The sequence below is a fragment of the Anabas testudineus genome, chromosome 2 (assembly GCF_900324465.2).
Source record: "Anabas testudineus chromosome 2, fAnaTes1.2, whole genome shotgun sequence".
Classification (NCBI taxonomy): domain Eukaryota; kingdom Metazoa; phylum Chordata; class Actinopteri; order Anabantiformes; family Anabantidae; genus Anabas; species Anabas testudineus.
The window spans coordinates 16,990,454-17,007,385 of record NC_046611.1 but is presented as its reverse complement, the minus strand read 5'-3'; the positions used below and the strand labels follow the sequence as shown (position 1 = coordinate 17,007,385).

At 38.8% G+C, this 16,932-nt stretch overlaps 3 protein-coding genes across 6 annotated transcripts in view; 2 read left to right on the top strand and 1 right to left on the bottom strand.

Moving 5' to 3' along the window:
- rps6ka3b (ribosomal protein S6 kinase, polypeptide 3b) overlaps positions 1–5,378 on the top strand; it is a 44,754-nt gene extending 39,376 nt beyond the window's left edge. For both annotated transcript variants that reach the window (XM_026361706.1, XM_026361707.1), the window contains exons 21-22: positions 167–307; positions 823–5,378. In XM_026361706.1, the coding sequence (XP_026217491.1) occupies positions 167–307; positions 823–945 (264 nt within the window). In that variant the 3' untranslated portion in view covers positions 946–5,378. The remainder of the gene's footprint in view (positions 1–166; positions 308–822) is intronic.
- LOC113163256 (zinc finger protein 567-like) lies at positions 4,118–8,511 on the bottom strand. 3 transcript variants are annotated; one of them, XM_026361709.1, is made up of 2 exons: positions 8,250–8,511; positions 4,118–7,600 (listed from the first exon to the last, which is right to left on the bottom strand). In XM_026361709.1, the coding sequence occupies exons 1-2, from the start codon at positions 8,274–8,276 to the stop codon at positions 6,530–6,532; spliced, it is 1,098 nt and encodes a 365-aa protein (XP_026217494.1). In that variant the 5' UTR covers positions 8,277–8,511; the 3' UTR covers positions 4,118–6,529. The 3 variants fall into 3 exon arrangements, with proteins under 3 accessions (XP_026217494.1, XP_026217495.1, XP_026217493.1); XM_026361710.1 differs by having other exon boundaries at positions 8,455–8,511; XM_026361708.1 differs by lacking the exon at positions 8,250–8,511 and adding an exon at positions 7,775–8,242.
- A 1,080-nt stretch (positions 8,512–9,591) lies between these two features.
- Positions 9,592–15,577, top strand: eif1axb (eukaryotic translation initiation factor 1A X-linked b). The gene is made up of 7 exons (XM_026364032.1): positions 9,592–9,746; positions 10,495–10,578; positions 11,927–12,030; positions 12,243–12,293; positions 12,808–12,889; positions 13,212–13,303; positions 14,132–15,577. The coding sequence occupies exons 1-7, from the start codon at positions 9,731–9,733 to the stop codon at positions 14,135–14,137; spliced, it is 435 nt and encodes a 144-aa protein (XP_026219817.1). The 5' UTR covers positions 9,592–9,730; the 3' UTR covers positions 14,138–15,577.
- The last annotated feature ends 1,355 nt before the right edge of the window (positions 15,578–16,932 follow it).

Below are 16,932 nucleotides of genomic sequence, written 5' to 3'. Positions count from 1 at the left end.
AAGACTCAACTTTTTAATCTAAACATATAATGATGTGGAGCTGGTAATGGATACTTAGGATAGCTTCCTTAATACAATCTCTTCCATTCAGTAAACTGTTGTATATTGACAAGTATTACCTAGATTTCCATGGAAGTTGCTACATGTGTGACCTCTGACCCTTCAGGACCTGGTGTCGAAGATGCTGCATGTCGATCCCCACCAGCGGCTGACTGCAGGTCAGGTCCTCAGACACCCCTGGGTGACGCACAGAGACCAGCTGCCCAAATACACCCTCAACAGACAGGACGCACCACACCTGGTCAAGGTAACTCTGCAGTTGGAATCTTATTTATTCTTCACTTCATCTGATCTTTCACCCAGTCTCTACTGAAAACACTGAAACACAACCACTATATGTTGGACCAGTGCATCCCTACTCATCTATTTATCATTGTGCATCCAAAATCTGAAAGTGAAATCAAACATTGTGCGTGCGTTTCTTTAACTATTGTTAGTACTGTAAATATACAAATTTATTAAATACTCTATATACACTGGAGATCAAAACTAGAGAAATTTGAAATGATCTAACCAGGAGTAAAATATCAGTATTTTAAGCATATTTCATATTCATATTTTGATCTCCAGTGTGTAATATATATTTAGTATACAACATTTCAGTGACTACATTATTTGGCCCTGAAATAGAAATATAAACCTGTGAAGGCTTCAAACTAGACCCTGGGGTTTATAGACGACTGACTCTACCGACTAAAGCTGTTATTTTATTAACAAATTTGACATATTTGGGTTTTAACGGTCTCTGTCTGGTCCCCCTAGGGTGCGATGGCGGCCACATACTCAGCCCTGAATAGGAACGTCCCTCCAGTCCTGGAACCCGTGGGCTGTTCCACACTGGCCCAGCGGAGGGGGGTGAAGAAGATCACCTCCACTGCTCTGTGACTTTAACCCTACCACCCCTCACCTCTTCCTGTTAACTCTGACCTCGTTCTGACCTCCACCGGACCACCTCTCTTGTTCCCTCTCTCCAGTGCGGTTCGGTGGGACAGACTACTGATGGACCTGGGAACTGCTAACGCCAAATATGAGCACAGAGATCACCACTGACCCACCTTCTCTCCCCTCCCTGTCCTTTCCTGCACCTTAACGGACTCTCCTGATTGGATCTCTTCTGCTGTCTTACTGTAGACTCAGCTTTAGCCTCACGATCGACAGCCGGACCGAGCTGTAATGAAAACCTGTAAACTCTTCCCTGCTGCGGGGGCTGAGTCCTCCAGCAGCTTTTCTGCTTCGGACAATCAGCGCTGCCTCACAGACCCAGAGACAGAGCACGTCAGGAAAGTAAAAGTACTGTATTTATTTACTTCAAATGGGGAAATCTGAACATAGAAATATATTGTATGCATTTAAAGAGCTATGATTATTGTTATTATAGTGGCGTTTTGGTTCTGCATAGCTGTAGACCCTGCATTTAAACCTCAAGTAGCCTCTGAGATGACAGCGTCTACAGAAATGGACAGAAGGTGTTAATCAGTGCAAGAGACAGATTAAAGCTTTTCTCACTGAGCAGAGCAGCTTCCGCCTCTAAAGACCGCTGTTTGCATTTTAGATTTACAGCATCACTCTGTAAAACAAGAAGCTGGAAATTAATGATAGCACAGTCATTTCCAGCATTTTACTTTTTAGGTACAACAACAAAGAACAAACACTGGTTCAGCCTGCAGATGTGGGGTTATGACGAGATATGCACCAGTTCGATGAACTAGATCAGTATTGGCCCTGATTCTTAGTGGATCTGGTATGAGCCACAGTGCGTCAGATCCACATTTAATAGTTTCTGTCTCAGTATCAGTCTTAACATCAGTGTTTATGCTTTTAGTCAGAGCCGGATTAACCTCCTGAGGTGCAAAAATCAGTTGTAAGGCCCATATTGGCCCAACTTCACACAGCAAACACTAACCAGTACTTAAGAGCTTAAATTATCATTTAATTATTGCCTTTATTGATTGATCGACAAATCATTATTTAGATTATTTGTTCAGTTTATTAAACATCATAAGACATAAAAACTCAAAATGTCCAGTCACACAGTCTGAATGCAGCCACAGAAATTTTATTAAATGAGGAAAGATAAAGAAAAAGAAGCAATTTTTTTCACATCTGAAAACCTGGAACCATCAAACATTTAATTTATAACACAATAGATAATGACAATACATCAGCAAATTGGTTAATCACAGCTCTAATAGCTGGTTCATGCTAAATTAATTGGACATTTTATTAACTTCTTAATTGTCTTTACAGCTAAAGTAACATGTTTCAGCCTCTCAAATGTGGATATTTGCTTTCTAGTTTCTTTTATCTGATAGTAAACTGAACGTTTGGGTTTTAGGCTGTTGTAAATGTTATAAGTAATTAATTACCAATACCTTTCAGACAAATGAATAGATAATGAATAAACCCTGCACCCCTGTTTTATATAATTAATAATAATCATGTGTCACTTACTATGAATTAATTAGTTAATTAAAACAAATTCAAATAAAGGTTTTAAAGCTACAAATGACCTCAGGAGACGTTGTCCACTTGCCTGGCGGTAATCCAGTGTTTAATGCCAAAGCTTTGTGTTACTTTACATAACAATGATTTCAGGCAGTAAGAAATTCTGATTCTGATTCTGGGGTAAAGAAAAAAACTGGAATCGGGCCATTATTAAACAACAACAGATAGACTGAATCAGAATCAGGAGACAAAACATTGGACCAGTGTGTCACAAATCATCAATCTGAAAACAGATTATGGAGAGAGCTAGCTAATGGAGAGACTGAAGCTTCTGTTGCACCGAGAGATAAAAACCTTCATCTTTAGGAGACGAGAATCATCCTCACGTTTTACACAAACATAGAAAACTCTGAGCTGCACCAGTTCCTGCTCATACTCCTGAAAGCGTCTCAGTATTCTTCATTACCTCTAAAACTAATTATATTGGTCCAAAAATCAACTCATTGAGCACATAAACAAAGCAGAATAGCTTTGAAGCCTTTATACTGTCTAGAAATAGAAATCCAGAATCTATTTAAAGCTGCAAAAAGCTAATTCACGACAGTTGCAGATTAATGTTCTGTCAATAACTCACTGCTGCAGCTCTAATTTAAACATCACTTTTAGCTCAGCTCATGATCACTTGTGGTTCAATTGTACTTTAACAATCACATAGTTGATTTGTTGTTATTTGTTTTATTCCCTATGAGAAAAGCTTATTTCAAGCACATAAAACAACATATGTCTACATGGACATCTCGCCTTGCGTAGCTTTAAGATGTGCCAGTAAATCAAAATCACATTTAAAGACAAACCTTGAGGCTTTAGGGGTATTGAACGCAGCTCTAACTCAGAGAGACGGGCGACATTTGCAAACAAATCCACAACAGCATGTGGGCCAGTCGAGGATCACACACAGGAGGATGTTGATACCTGGGAACCAGGTGATTGAGTTGCTTGAGGACAAACTTGGTGAATGAGTTTCCTGCTTCCACAAACCATCACTCTGACCTTCTGTATGAGCCGTCCGATCGCTCGCCTGTACGTGGAGCCGACAGGGAGCTGAACTGCAAATGCAAACACGATGAGCAACTCAGGTTTCTACGACTCAATGCATTTTTTTATGTCCAGGAGAAGAGGGATGTACGTAATAAGCACACAGATCTGAGACATGGAAGGCCTTGAAAAGACGAGAAGAGTTTTACTCCAAGTTGTGATTGATACATTTTGTCTGTGTGGACGTTTTATTCTGTGATTCACGTGTCTCGTCTGCAGAGCCACAGTTTTCTGTGTCTGTCAGCTAAACCCTTTAAAATCTCAGCACCTGGTCACGTCTAAACACATTCCAGTTGTATTCAAGCTTCCAAACTACCGATACACACATTTGGTGCCACTTTGGACGTTGACTGCTAAAGAAATTAAAGGGTTAGTTCACCCACATTACTGAAAGACAAACTACTGTATCACATTGAAGTGTGGTTTGACATCATGAGAGACATTAATCATATGTCCTAAAGGTTTTCTGTGGAGTTTCTGACCATTGTGAGCTACAAAGTGATGTTTTTACCTCTTGTTTTGTTGGTACACTCATGGACATGGATGGATTATGAGTAAATGGGACCGTCCCCTCTGTAGAACACCCAGACTGACAGACTCACGTTTTTGTCTCTTTTAATCATTTATTCTTTTTGAGTCTTTTAACTGAGCTCTCTGACTGTCGAAGAAGTAATATCAACAATTACATCACACAGACTCTGGCCCCTTCAGTGATCCATCTATGCTCATGGGTAATACTATACACACTTCCCTGGACTGCTATATTAATATATAATACTGTATGTGGTTATATAACCATCTCTGGGACAATTAAGCAACTCCATCTTCTGAGGAAGATCATGAGCTTTGGTTGAAAGCTCGAGAAGCGAGTAGAGAAATTTAATATTGAAAGAAACATCATGATTGTCAAGGTCCCAGAGACAGTAGAAGTTGTTCATGACCAAAACGTCTCAACACAAGGTCTCACTGCTTTTTTTCTACAGCTTTCAGCCACATCTCATGGCTTTCCACAGTTAGTGGAGTTGGTTTAATTCTCAATAACTATACTCACAATATTAGGATATATGTGGTTAATAATCACAGTGAGGTCAACTCGATCTGCAGAGGAAGACTATGAGATTTGGTTGAAAGCTGCTGTGTCCACAGTCATTAATGAACGGACTGTAGTTTGTTTGGGTGAACTGGGCTTTTTATTGATGGTCACTTTTAAAATAACACTTTTAATTATTTTCTTCAGTTGATAATTTGTGTTTGAGAAGCTCCAACATGGCCACCAGAGGGACCAGTCATCTTAAAGATCCCACAGGGTCCAACCTTCTCCAGTGGATCTGATCAGTTTAACGTAAACAAACTGCCCTCGCCTGAGATTTGGAATGAGAGGAGACATGAACTGCGCCGTCGAGCAGTCTGGAGACAATCAGCGAGCACTAAAAAAAACAAGAACTTCCTCTTACTCCTGCATCTGAAAGCTGTTCAGATGAATTCTTCCTCTCTGTCTGTCAAAATAAAGGGATAAAACGGTCTGTGTTTTATATTAAAAAAAATAAATGTTGATCTTTGCCTCATCTATCGATGTACAGCTCTGGGATAAAGGAATGTAAAATGAATGACTTCTGTAATCATGAACAGGGGAATAGCTTTCTGTCTCTCTTTCTTCTCCTCCTCCTCTTTGATTTGACGTCTTCAGCCCTGCTGCTACGCCGGCTCTCTGTTTTTGTACCTGCAGTGAGAGTTGGACTTTCTATTAAAAATAATAAAAATGGTTAATCAGCTAACAAGCTGTGGTGAAGGACTTTTTATTCTGCACATTTCATCCTCAAGTGCTGTAGGCAGGTACGGTTTTATATACATCTAATTATATATAAAATATTTTTCTCTATTGAGGAAAATAACACAGTAAAGCTCTAAGTCTTGTGGCATTTCCCTTTAATAACATCAGAGACAAACAAAAATACAGATTTAATCTCAAATATTATTTTTATTCAAGAAAACAAAAATAGACAACTTCCAAGTGTTTATGCACCAAACTTAGTTCATATGTTGGCGATTTTAGCACCTTTTAATACTTTCCTTACCTGTTCGTTTAGAAAATTCACTTATTAGTTTCATCAGCTTCAACAAAAGCTCAGTGAATTTTACAAAGAATTTTGAGATGTGTTTCTTCTTTACTACATGTATGCAGTTTTTTTTTAAAGATGTTTTTTTATTCCAGTGACAAAAAAATAAAATGTTTTATTGTTTCATAAAAAATACTTTTGTGTCAGTGTTATTACATATAATTTGGATCTAGTATATTTCATTTAACTCATCTTAACAAATTTCTCAAAAATCTGGTTCTCAATCTGCAGGTTGTGACCCCTAAAATGGTCCTAAAATAAACCCTAAACTATGGATGTGCAGCTTCTGTTCAAGCTAAACTAGAAGGAGTAAAGTTTAATCCTGTTTATATTCCTGAATGAAATGCACAAGTATCATAAACCTCTTTTTGTCATAGAGCTTAAGGTATTTTCTGCAAAGATCCAAAAGCCAATAGAAAACCATGGTGATGCAAACGTCTGTGTTTGTGTACAAAAATATGTCCCTATGGTTTATATGAGAGAAGAACTAACCAAGTCACATGTGGTCATTGTATATACTGTAGTTATATCCAGTCAATATACCAACAGACCTCTTCCTGCAGAAGGCTGAACTCACGTTAAGAAATCTCTTGAAACACTGCTTCACACTCTTCAAAGACGCGCTGCCAACTAGCTGTTAGCAGCTAAACCTGCTGACTTAGGGCGACTAAACAAAGTGTATTTTAAAATTCCTGTGTTGGATATAAATCAAATACTTTAACAAAGTGGTTCAGCAGAGGACAAAGATGCAGACTATCAGACACCAGCGGGTCACTGAGCTGCTTTTGTCTCATAACATGACAGAAAGAGTGTCAGAAGTCGGAGTCGTCTGTGGCTGAGTTATCAACACTGGTTGAGACTCCAAACGTCTGCAGGTGGTTCTCCCCCGACTCCTGCTTCGTCTTCTTCTTGTTGTGGTTTTTGATGTGCACGCTCAGACCCCTCTCAGTCATTTCATAGATCTGACACTTGGCGCAGTAGTACGGCGACACCCCGACGTGCCTGAACTGGTCCGCGAGGTACGTTGTGAGCGTCTTGAAGCCTTTATTGCAGATGTCACAGCGAGGGATGACGCCCGGGTGCTCCTTCTCCAGGTGTCTCTTCAGGCCGTGCTTCGACCCTTTGTACCCCGTTATTTCGAGTTTGTTTGTCAAGCACAGGTGGCAGGTGAACACGGCGTCCTGGTTGGCGTGGCGTCGTGTGTGTGCATCCAGCTGGATCTGAGTGCGAACTGTCTGGTTGCAGTATGTGCAGAAAAAGGTCTTCTTCCCCTCCACCTGATGCAGCTGTTTTAAATGTACAGCCAGGCCTGACGCCCTCTTGAAGAACCTTCCTGGCGGCGGACACATTGAGCACATCAGCATTCTCTTTCCTGAGCCCATCACGTCGCTGTAGTCCTCTCCAAGCTCCAACACACTCTTATTACTCACTATCGTCTCCTTCTTCACCTCCTCTTCTCTTACCAGCTTCCTCTCCTGCCTCACTGTGGGTCTTGGCCTTGAAATCACCTGTGAAGGAGCTCTGGAGCTTTCGCCTGCTGCTGGATGTTTAACTGTCGTCTTTTTTACTGGCAGTGATCGATCTACAGACATCGTAAATTGATAACTTTCTCCCTCCTCTTCAGGGTTTGAATATTCGATAACGTAAACACTGTCCTCCTCTTCCTCCCCTGCTGCTTCCTCCTCAGTGGGCATGGAATACTCCACTTCATAGTAGTCTGTGGCGTCGCTTTTAACCTTCCTCCTGACGTGAGATTGCTCCTCCTCAATGTGAGTGTCGTCTATTCTCACCACTGTTATCTGGTCCAACCCACCTGCACCGTCCCAGTTTCCATTTGCAACTGCGACTGAAGACGATGACACTTTTCCCCCATCTCTGATCGCCTGGAGTTAAGAAGGCAGAAAAAAAAAGTGTTTTATTTTTTTCAGTCAGCATATAAATAAAGTCAGCCATGTAACCTGAGGCTTTAATATCTGTACAACATGAGGCACTTTCTTGTACACTGATGTTACCAACAATGTGTTTGCTTAATGTAGTAGGTAAAAGAAATTTTATACCATGTATTTGGTCCACAAGCTTGAGGAAAGAATAAGAAGTGGTTCTCCTAGTACTCCAAGCACTTTGTTTGAGTGTACAGTTTGTGTATTGCTGCCACTTCTGGTCTGTTTTAAATACTTTATGAAACAAAAGGGATTACTAGTAGTTCCGATTACTATTATTACTATGTTATTATTATTATTATTAATCACAGGTTCTACTGACAAAGACCACAAACACATCCCAACGCCATCAGATTAATACATAATAATAAAAATGTTTACTAAGAATTATGGCATCTGTTATGGTCTTATAATTTAAAAACATGTGATGCAACTGTCTACAACTATTAAAAGGTGCAAAATATGCATTATTATGCATGCTTAGTTATTGCAGAAAAGTAGTGGAAGACGTAGCAGAAACCCAGAAAACTTTTCTTCCAACATCGTTCCCAGCAGAATAAAAGAAATAAAACAGGAAGGTTGAAGCACTGACCATGCTCCTGCTGCTGAAGTCAGCCATCACTGCTGTCAACCAAACTGCAGCTTAGCTTAGCAACACCACGGCTAACGTGCAACAAGAAGCGAAGACAAGTCCCAGCCGAAAATATTTTCCTAACTTTGCACCAGTTGGCTATTTGGCAGTGAGGACGGAGACTTGAAATGTGCATGTAAATGTGGAGAAACTGAAAAGAATCAACCTTTACTAGCTGCAGGAAAACAGATTTCGTTCAGTAGCTGAGCTGCTTCAAAGGGTCTGTTACTTCTCTGGGAAAATAAAACAGCGACAGCGCCGCCGAGCATCACAGTGCCCCCTGGCGGCGCGGAGGAACACCACAACAATAATAAAACTACCAATAATCCAAGATTCAAAATTCAAATACAACTAATAATAATAATAATAACACAGTGCAACGATTATTTAAAAATGTAGACGGTATGCAGTCCCTTAAATAAACATAGAAAAGTACTGATATTGATAAAGCACAGACATGGTTTCTGTTTGTTTGAACTGTTCCTGTCTGTACTGGGACCCAGTAACTCATCATTTACTAAAAGAGAACTTGTCAGTACAACAATGTAATGGAGTGAAAGTACAATTTCAGCCTATGAAATGTAATAAAGATGAACTACGAAGTAGCAAAAATTGTAAATACTTAATAATTGTACTTAGGTGCAGTACTTAAGAAATGTGCTGTTTGACAAATCTAAGTAGGCCTACAGTTTTTCAGTCAGTACAGCTTCTTAAACTACATTAACTTACTTATTGTCTAATTTACACTTCAGTACCATTTCAGATGTATGCATTCACCTTTTTATAAACTAATTAATTATGATATACATGCTAGATTACGTTTCAGTTGTTATATTAACACCACATTTTAAGTACACTTACTTTTTAATGTACTACCTTTGTACTTTTATTTAAATACTATTTTGAATGCTGGACTTACTTCTAACAATTGTATGTGAGGTAAACTGCTTTTAGTTAGTAGTTATAAACGATCATAGTAACTCATTCATCACTGTTTAAAGTCATTTAATCATCCAAGAATGAAAGTAAACAAAATATTTAGTCAATTTTTGGCATATTTATTAATGCGAAAAGAAATGTGTAAATATTACAAAAATCATAATAGCAAATATATATTAAATAACAAATTAAACATATAAAAAATAAAACTGAATACTATAAACATATCATAGACTTTAAATTCACTTTACATGTGATTTTTACATTGATCTTCCTGCTTTTACTTCAGTAAAAGATCTCGACTGTTCAGAAACAGGTTTGTCTCTGTCACAATAGCCGGTTACAATAAAGGTTTTGGTGGGCGCATGCGTAGACCGGTGGAGCGATTCAGCGGTGACTAGCTAGCTTCTCGACAGAGATTCGCTTGCCATTGTAAACAGTTATTGTTTAACAGTTGTTCGTTTCTACCGAGCGGGATTAACGTGATCGAGGCGTGAAAGAATATGCCAAAAAATAAAGGTAAGTGGCGGAGAATAAGGTTAACGCGTGTGTCGGTGTTGTAAATTGTCTTCGCTCTGGTCGAGCCCGCCGTAAGAACACACGCAGTGAAAACGTGACAACGAGCAGCTAATGCTAGTTAGCACAACGAATTTACCATAGCAGCTAGTTAGCTAGCGGTATCTGCGTCTAACTTAGCAGATACATAGATAAACTTGAGTTTAATTGAGAGAGTGTATGGTATTTTAGACACGCTATAGTGCTTGTACATTTTGTCCTATGCTAGTCAGCTAGCTAACGTACTTGTAATTCAGTTGCTAACATTAGCTGACACCGTTAACTAGCTAGCTGCTAGTTAAACCCCACCCGGTCTGGCCCGTGACATCTGTGACTTAATTTCACCTATATCAACACTTAATAAGTTCAGATAATCATAGATAATATGAGTAAACTGATTTTAGTGGTCTAAATTGAGCAACTAAATCGCGACGTCTCGAAATTATCGTTTAGAATACCATAGTGACGTTAATGCTAGCTAAAATAACAGTTGCTGTTTTTCCTTAACACTGATAGTTCGTATAGACAGGATCAGACACTGGTCTTACATGAGTATTATGTTAATGTCAGTTTGCAGGAGGAACATATAGAAGAAATGTGTAAGCAGGAAGTCGACACGACATAAATTAGGCTTGAATGGACCTAAAGGTGAAAAGGATCAACATTAAATTGATTAAGATTGTAACTGACTTACTTCTGCTTGTGTTAACAGGTAAAGGAGGAAAAAATCGGCGACGTGGAAAGAACGAGAATGAATCTGAGAAGAGAGAGCTGGTGTTCAAAGAGGATGGACAGGGTCAGTACTGGGTCCAGTGCAGTTTTTAGTTTGTTCTGTGACAAAAGAGCCAGGCTAAAGAGTGCCACCAAAGACAGTAGATAACAGTTACAGTCATCAGCTAATTATTCCCTCAGAAGAACAACTGATGATTAATCTACAGTCAACAAAAATGCCCAATTTCCATATTCCGATTCTTACAAATCAAGAGTAAAATAAATATTTTGGACTGTCATACATTTAAAGTTGTCCGATTAAGGAGTTTTGTAGACATAAATATATTTTGCTCTCAATTAATTGATCAGCAGTAGAGAAGTTGGTATCTTAATTGATAATTAGATATCATTAGTTGCAGTGCTATACCTGAGAAGACGATGAAAAACGAAGTAATCTATTTTACATATTGTCACTAGTGTGTAGGTATAAAAAGAAACCACCAGATTAGAGAAAGAGCTGGGGATCCTCAGAAAGGTCAGATTTATCAGAAAGTATTCATGAGGGGAAAAAAATCATACAGTAACAGCAAAGAAGGTGCAGGTGCAGGCTTCAACTGCATTGCTCAGTGCTGCCAAAATCCCTGCTTGTGTGGAAGCAAGCCCAGTGTGCGGAGGAGGCTTTGCTCAGTTGAAAGAGACCTTTAGGTAGTGTTGGCTGCACTCAGTCCGGTTTAGAGCAGGGTTTATAAATATTGTGATAACCACAGGACTTTTCTGAATATTTGTCATTTCTCTTCATATGTTTGGCAAATAATCTAGTTCATAACCATCATAATGAACTGTACATTTGCATTTGATTTTAGTGGGTTTTTTTACACTGTATTGCAGACAAAATTAGAAATGAATGGAAATTACATGATAAAGATTTACCATTTAGTTATTTGGCTTTTGGCTTTTATCCAAAGCCTTTTCATGGAGTTAAACTGTGTGAGTGTTTGGTTTTGTGGTTTGCACTGTGGCAGTGCCTCATTTTCATACTGCTGTTTGTTCTTGAAGTGGTAAAACACCTTCACTTTACATTCCCGCCCTTAATTGCTTCATGTTTCTTCACAGATGTTTGGTTGCCACCTGATTTGTTGCCAGACTGTTTCCATATGACACACAAAGCTCTTTTTGTCTCGTGTTATTATTTTGCACGTGAGATACCCACATTATGTCCTTTATGCAGACAATAACTAAAGATACGTTGCCATAGTTTTACTTCTTGGGATAGACATTGTGAATTAGCGCTGTTGTGTTTTTTTTGTAACATAGAACCTCCTATGTTACAAAAAAAATGATTTGTTCCCTTATGTGTTGTAAAACCCATGTTAGCTAGTTAAACATAGTGAGTCCTTTAACTGAACTATCTTCTGCTCTCTTGTGTCCTCCAGAATATGCTCAGGTAATTAAAATGTTGGGGAATGGACGTCTGGAGGCCATGTGTTTTGATGGAACCAAGCGGCTTTGCCACATTAGAGGAAAACTCCGGAAAAAGGTAGGAATGTCCTGACCTTCCTCGTACACCTTTTCCCCACCACCACACACAGGAGACCCCCTGATGTAATGCTGTATCAGCTTGTTGTCCGTGGTCAGTCGGCCTCCATTAAAGTGGCAGTATGGACTCAAATGACCGTTGGTGAGGGTCACGGGGTGCATGGTGTTACTGAGGACACAGGGTAACCTCTGATGTGTTTTGTTTTGCTCCAGGTTTGGATTAACACGTCAGACATCATCCTGGTTGGACTGAGAGATTACCAGGTGGGTTGGTGGCTCACTGACAACACAGATCAGACTGTTAACACTTTACTGATCGTCACTGTGAAAACATGCTACTTGTTTTCAGTTAATAAAGCAGCAATATTTCTGTCTGATAAACATTTTTTATATGGCTTAATATGGAGGTGAAAACAGTGAGGCCCAACAAAAACTGAAAAAAGAGTAAGGCCATGTTTTATTTGATTGAAGAAGCATGCAAAGTCCTGCAAAATTAAAAGTCCTGTAGAAATTGGTTTCAGTCAAGATTTAAAAAAATAAATAAAAGAAAAAGCCAGATGTAATTACCTTCATAAAACACTTTAATGCGGCCAAGCTTCCTCCTGATGGTTTTACAGGATAAGGACATGTTCATATCAGCTTTTGGTACATTTGTCTTCAGTTCTGCCTGTATCTTTTTCTTTTTTCTTTCTTTTATGAGCCATATAACATTTTGACCTAAACACTTAAATACAGTAACTTAGACCCTGTCTCATGCATCACATCACTTCTGTTTCAGGACAACAAAGCTGACGTCATCCTCAAGTACAACGCAGATGAGGCTCGCAGTTTGAAAGCCTACGGAGAGCTGCCAGAACACGGTGAGTTACACGGAACAATCACAGTTACTGGATTGAGAAAAACTGACGTCACTGTAGGGAAGCTAAGTCTGGAAATAATTTATAGCCTGGAGGTAAACGCAGACCAAAGGTAAACACTTGATACAGCTCAGATGGATAGGACTGCAACAAACTAATGGATGAGCTTGTTGCTGTTGCAAGTCTATCAGCTTAGGAATAGTGCAGTTGGTTAAATAACACCTAAATGAATGTATGTTGACCTCATCGTCTTAGTGGAGCAGAAACTTTATTTTACAAAATACTTTTATAGTAAACTTTTGTAACATGGTCTTTCCCCTTACAGCCAAAATCAATGAGACAGACACCTTCGGGCCTGGAGACGACGATGAGATCCAGTTTGATGACATTGGCGACGACGATGAGGACATTGACGATGTAAGTTATTTTAATTTTATCTGGGCATGTAAATATAGCTTAACTTTTTTGTTTTGTTTTGTTATTGCACAGTGATTAAAAACGGTTAGCCTAAATCAAATGCAATTAAGATGCTGATAATCAATTTATTTATTTCATGTTTGATCTATAAAATATATCTATGAAATATAATTTATTGCAACCCAAAGAGATGTTCTCAAATATCTTTGTCCAACTGTACAAAATCTAAAGTTACTCAATATAATTTGACAGATGATTAAAAAAATAAATAAATCGTCATGTTTGATTCACAATTATTTATGAAATGGTTGCGATGAGCTAATCTAGCACTTTTTTTATACTGCCGATACCACAGATTATTAGTGTACGTTTTTAGAAATGATTGGGAGATGTTCTATTTAAAATCTGCTTTTACAGACATTTGAGACAGTCCTGTCAAAATGTAAATATTCAAATTGTTTAAGATGAAATAAAATGCTTTAAACTGGACTGAAAAACAGGTTTTTAATGGAACATCTCCCAGTAATGGAGATGTTTAGCTTCTAATTAATGCTAAACAGTCAATAGATTAATGATCTCATCAGTGAACAAATAAGTACTGTCAGCTATTGACAGCTGATTAAGTCATTTCTAACTATGAATACCCTAAAACAAAATCATTTAAATATGTCACTTTAGTTTTTTTTCTCAATAACACATACTTTTTATTAGATTTAAGTAAATGCTGCTCTGGGGACATAACATTAGGCAGAAAATGAGCGTTTATGCTGTTCCAGTATTTTTCCTTAAAGCACAAAATGACTCTTTGACCTCCCTTTTCTGTTCCAGATCTAAAGACCTGCCACTAAGGGAAGGTGGGATTTTACTAGAGATGCTCCGATTGGGATATTTTGAGCCACACCGATAAATATTTTTATGAAGATCAGCCTATGCCAATCCAATACAGTTTATTAAAATACAATATGTTTCAATTTATTCCAGTTTGTTTACCATCAGTAGACGTCTTTGTTGTTTGGAGAACTTTAAGTGCATTGCACATGGCGATTTAAAAAAAACAAAACAAAAAAAAAAAGATGACATCAGTACTTTGAGTTTGTTAACGTGAATGAAAATGAGAAGCTGCTTCAGTGACACAGACTCAGTTACCACTTGTAGCAACTGGAGGACGATGCAGCAGGCTGCCTGGTGACTGATGATGACGCAGGCAGTTTGCTTTTTCTGCCTCCGTGCAGTTTGATTGGAGAAGTGGAGTAGGCTGATCACCAGCATCATGTTAGAGTAAATGTCTGGAGCATCGCTACATTTTTACCATTTGCTTCTAACATCAACAAAACAGCACATTTTCCACCTCATTCAGAGTCCTTTTTCATTTTATTTTTTTTTCTCTGTATTGTCCTGTATCAAACACTCATTTGTTATTTTGTAGAGGCTCAGGCCGATACTGACTGCAGAATATCTCTCAAACAAACGTCATCTTTTAGAAATGTATTTATATTGATTTCACACTAAGTGGAATTTAGCATCAAGTACAGAATCTCTGGATTCGCCAATAAAAAGATAAACCACTTTGTGTTTATTTTTTTTTTTCCTTTGGCAGTCTTTATCATTGTAGCTGTAGTCTGTAAAACAGTTTCTACAGTTTTAGACAGATGAGAGCTGTTTACTAATGACAGAAGGCGGTAATAACACTGATTATGGGTCTATATGTTTTAAGTTTTTATTTTGTTAATGTCATATTCCACTGGCGACGTATCACAATGAACTATGGCCACATGAAGGCGGTCCCGCTCCCTCGAAATCAAACAAATCGAATGTGTTTTTCTGTTGTTTCTCCTTCTTCTTTGTATTTGTCAGAGATCTTTTGGTTTTTTTTGTTTTGTTTTGTTCCTGTGTTCTGTGTTGAACTCTTTGCTGCTTGCTCTGTGACTTCAACACACAGTGAAACTCGGCCCGGTCGGCCGCTTTGTCTCACGTCAGACCAGTGGTTACCAAACTTCTCCATCACAGACACAAACACACCAGTAAAACCTCACAACACAGTTGTCTGTCGTAGTTATTTTCGGACCCTCCATAAAATCTAAGTGATATATACAGTACATTATATCTAACCCCCCTCCCCCCTCTGGAAACAAGCCTGTGTTTCTTTAGGGTGTTCAGCACCTCTGTTTGGGAACCACTGCTCTGGACCACTTGGGGCTTTTGCTGTAACTCTGAATTAATAGAAATGTACTATGATGTTTAAAGGCTGGGTTTCCAATAAAGATCTTAACTCCAGTGATCTGGTGATTTTGGGTGTCTGATGCACGTCCTGTGCCCGGCTGTAGGTGGCGAGATTGAGCTAAAACAGGAGGAGGTCTGGAGGGAACTGGCCTCATGTCTTTCAAAGCTTCAGGCTTAGACTATTCACAACCTTTGGGTGTTGATAGGAAAAGACTGCAGGCCTGTCGAAACATTGTCTTTGTCATCAGAGAGGAGAAAAACATTATCACCAAGTGGCATCAATCAGTTGTCCTTAAACCTGAGCATTGGTGGTTCAGTTCCTGGTTCCTCCACTGAAACTCCATAGCGGTGTTTCACTAATGTGCAGCTCTACAACAGTAGTAAATAAAATTAAACTTAACCCTGCTAACAAAACTCTTATCTAACCTACACTTTGTCTTTCCTGTAGTGGACTGAACATTGTTTTCTTTTTGTTTGTTTTTTTAATTCTGTTTTCCTAAAGATGCTAATGTATTGGATTCTCTAAATACAAGAATTGGAAGTAGGTAAATCCTGTTCTCAAGTCTCTTTAAGGTTTTTAAACTTAATTTCTTTTTAAACAATGTGAATATTTTCACTTTAAAATGTATTAAATTACAAACACCTTGAGACATTTAGTTGTGGTTCATGTGTTGGTCCTGTGCTATGGATGACCTCCCAGGCCTCTGTATAAAGTAACAGATTATTCATATTTATTGTTGAAAAGCGACCACGGGAGGAGAAAGGAAAAAATGCACAAACTGAGGTCCCAGATGTTTTACCTGGTATTTTAATCACAGGGATTTTATGTTTTATAAACTGCCGCTATTCACACTTTTCTGCACAATTTCGGTCCTCAAACTACTACTTTGACCAAGATCATCTGACCTGAGAAACAGACTAAAATGTGTTTGTGCACCAAACCAGATTATTTTCTATCTGGATTATTTCAGTGTTGAGGAACTATTTACCCGTCTGTGGTTTCTTCACTATAGAAAGACCTACGTTTATCTTATTCCTGGTGTCACAGCGCTCTTGGTATAAATAATTAGTCATTTGTATAAAGTCATGAGTTTAAGGTACAAACCTGTAATTGATCTCATTTTCCTCAGCACCACACGTGCTATCTGTGTTTGTCCTCTGCACTGATGTCACATTACATTATGAAACGTTATCGGCCAAGGAGCAGAAGGAAAAAAGCAAAACACAGCACTGACCCATATGATTAACACGTCATCAACAGCCAGCCTCTGTTTGCTCGAACTATGACGTAATAGCGCCGCTGGGGGCCCGCTAGTGCCTGGCACGTGCGCTCTCTGACACGAGCCAGTTTACGATCCCGCACGAAGCCACGTGAAGGAGAGAGGGAGGCAGAGAGGGGGCTCAGGCGG

Bases quoted from the DNA above. Each gene is read 5' to 3' on its own strand.
- LOC113163256 (XM_026361708.1), bottom strand. From the start codon at position 7,996: ATGTGTTTGTGGTCTTTGTCAGTAGAACCTGTGATTAATAATAATAAT. The intron at 7,601-7,774 runs GTATAAAATTTC...TCTTAACTCCAG, and splicing joins GCTTGTGGACCAAATACATG to GCGATCAGAGATGGGGGAAA.
- eif1axb (XM_026364032.1), top strand. The intron at 12,031-12,242 runs GTAGGAATGTCC...GTTTTGCTCCAG, and splicing joins GAGGAAAACTCCGGAAAAAG to GTTTGGATTAACACGTCAGA. The intron at 12,890-13,211 runs GTGAGTTACACG...TTCCCCTTACAG, and splicing joins CGGAGAGCTGCCAGAACACG to CCAAAATCAATGAGACAGAC.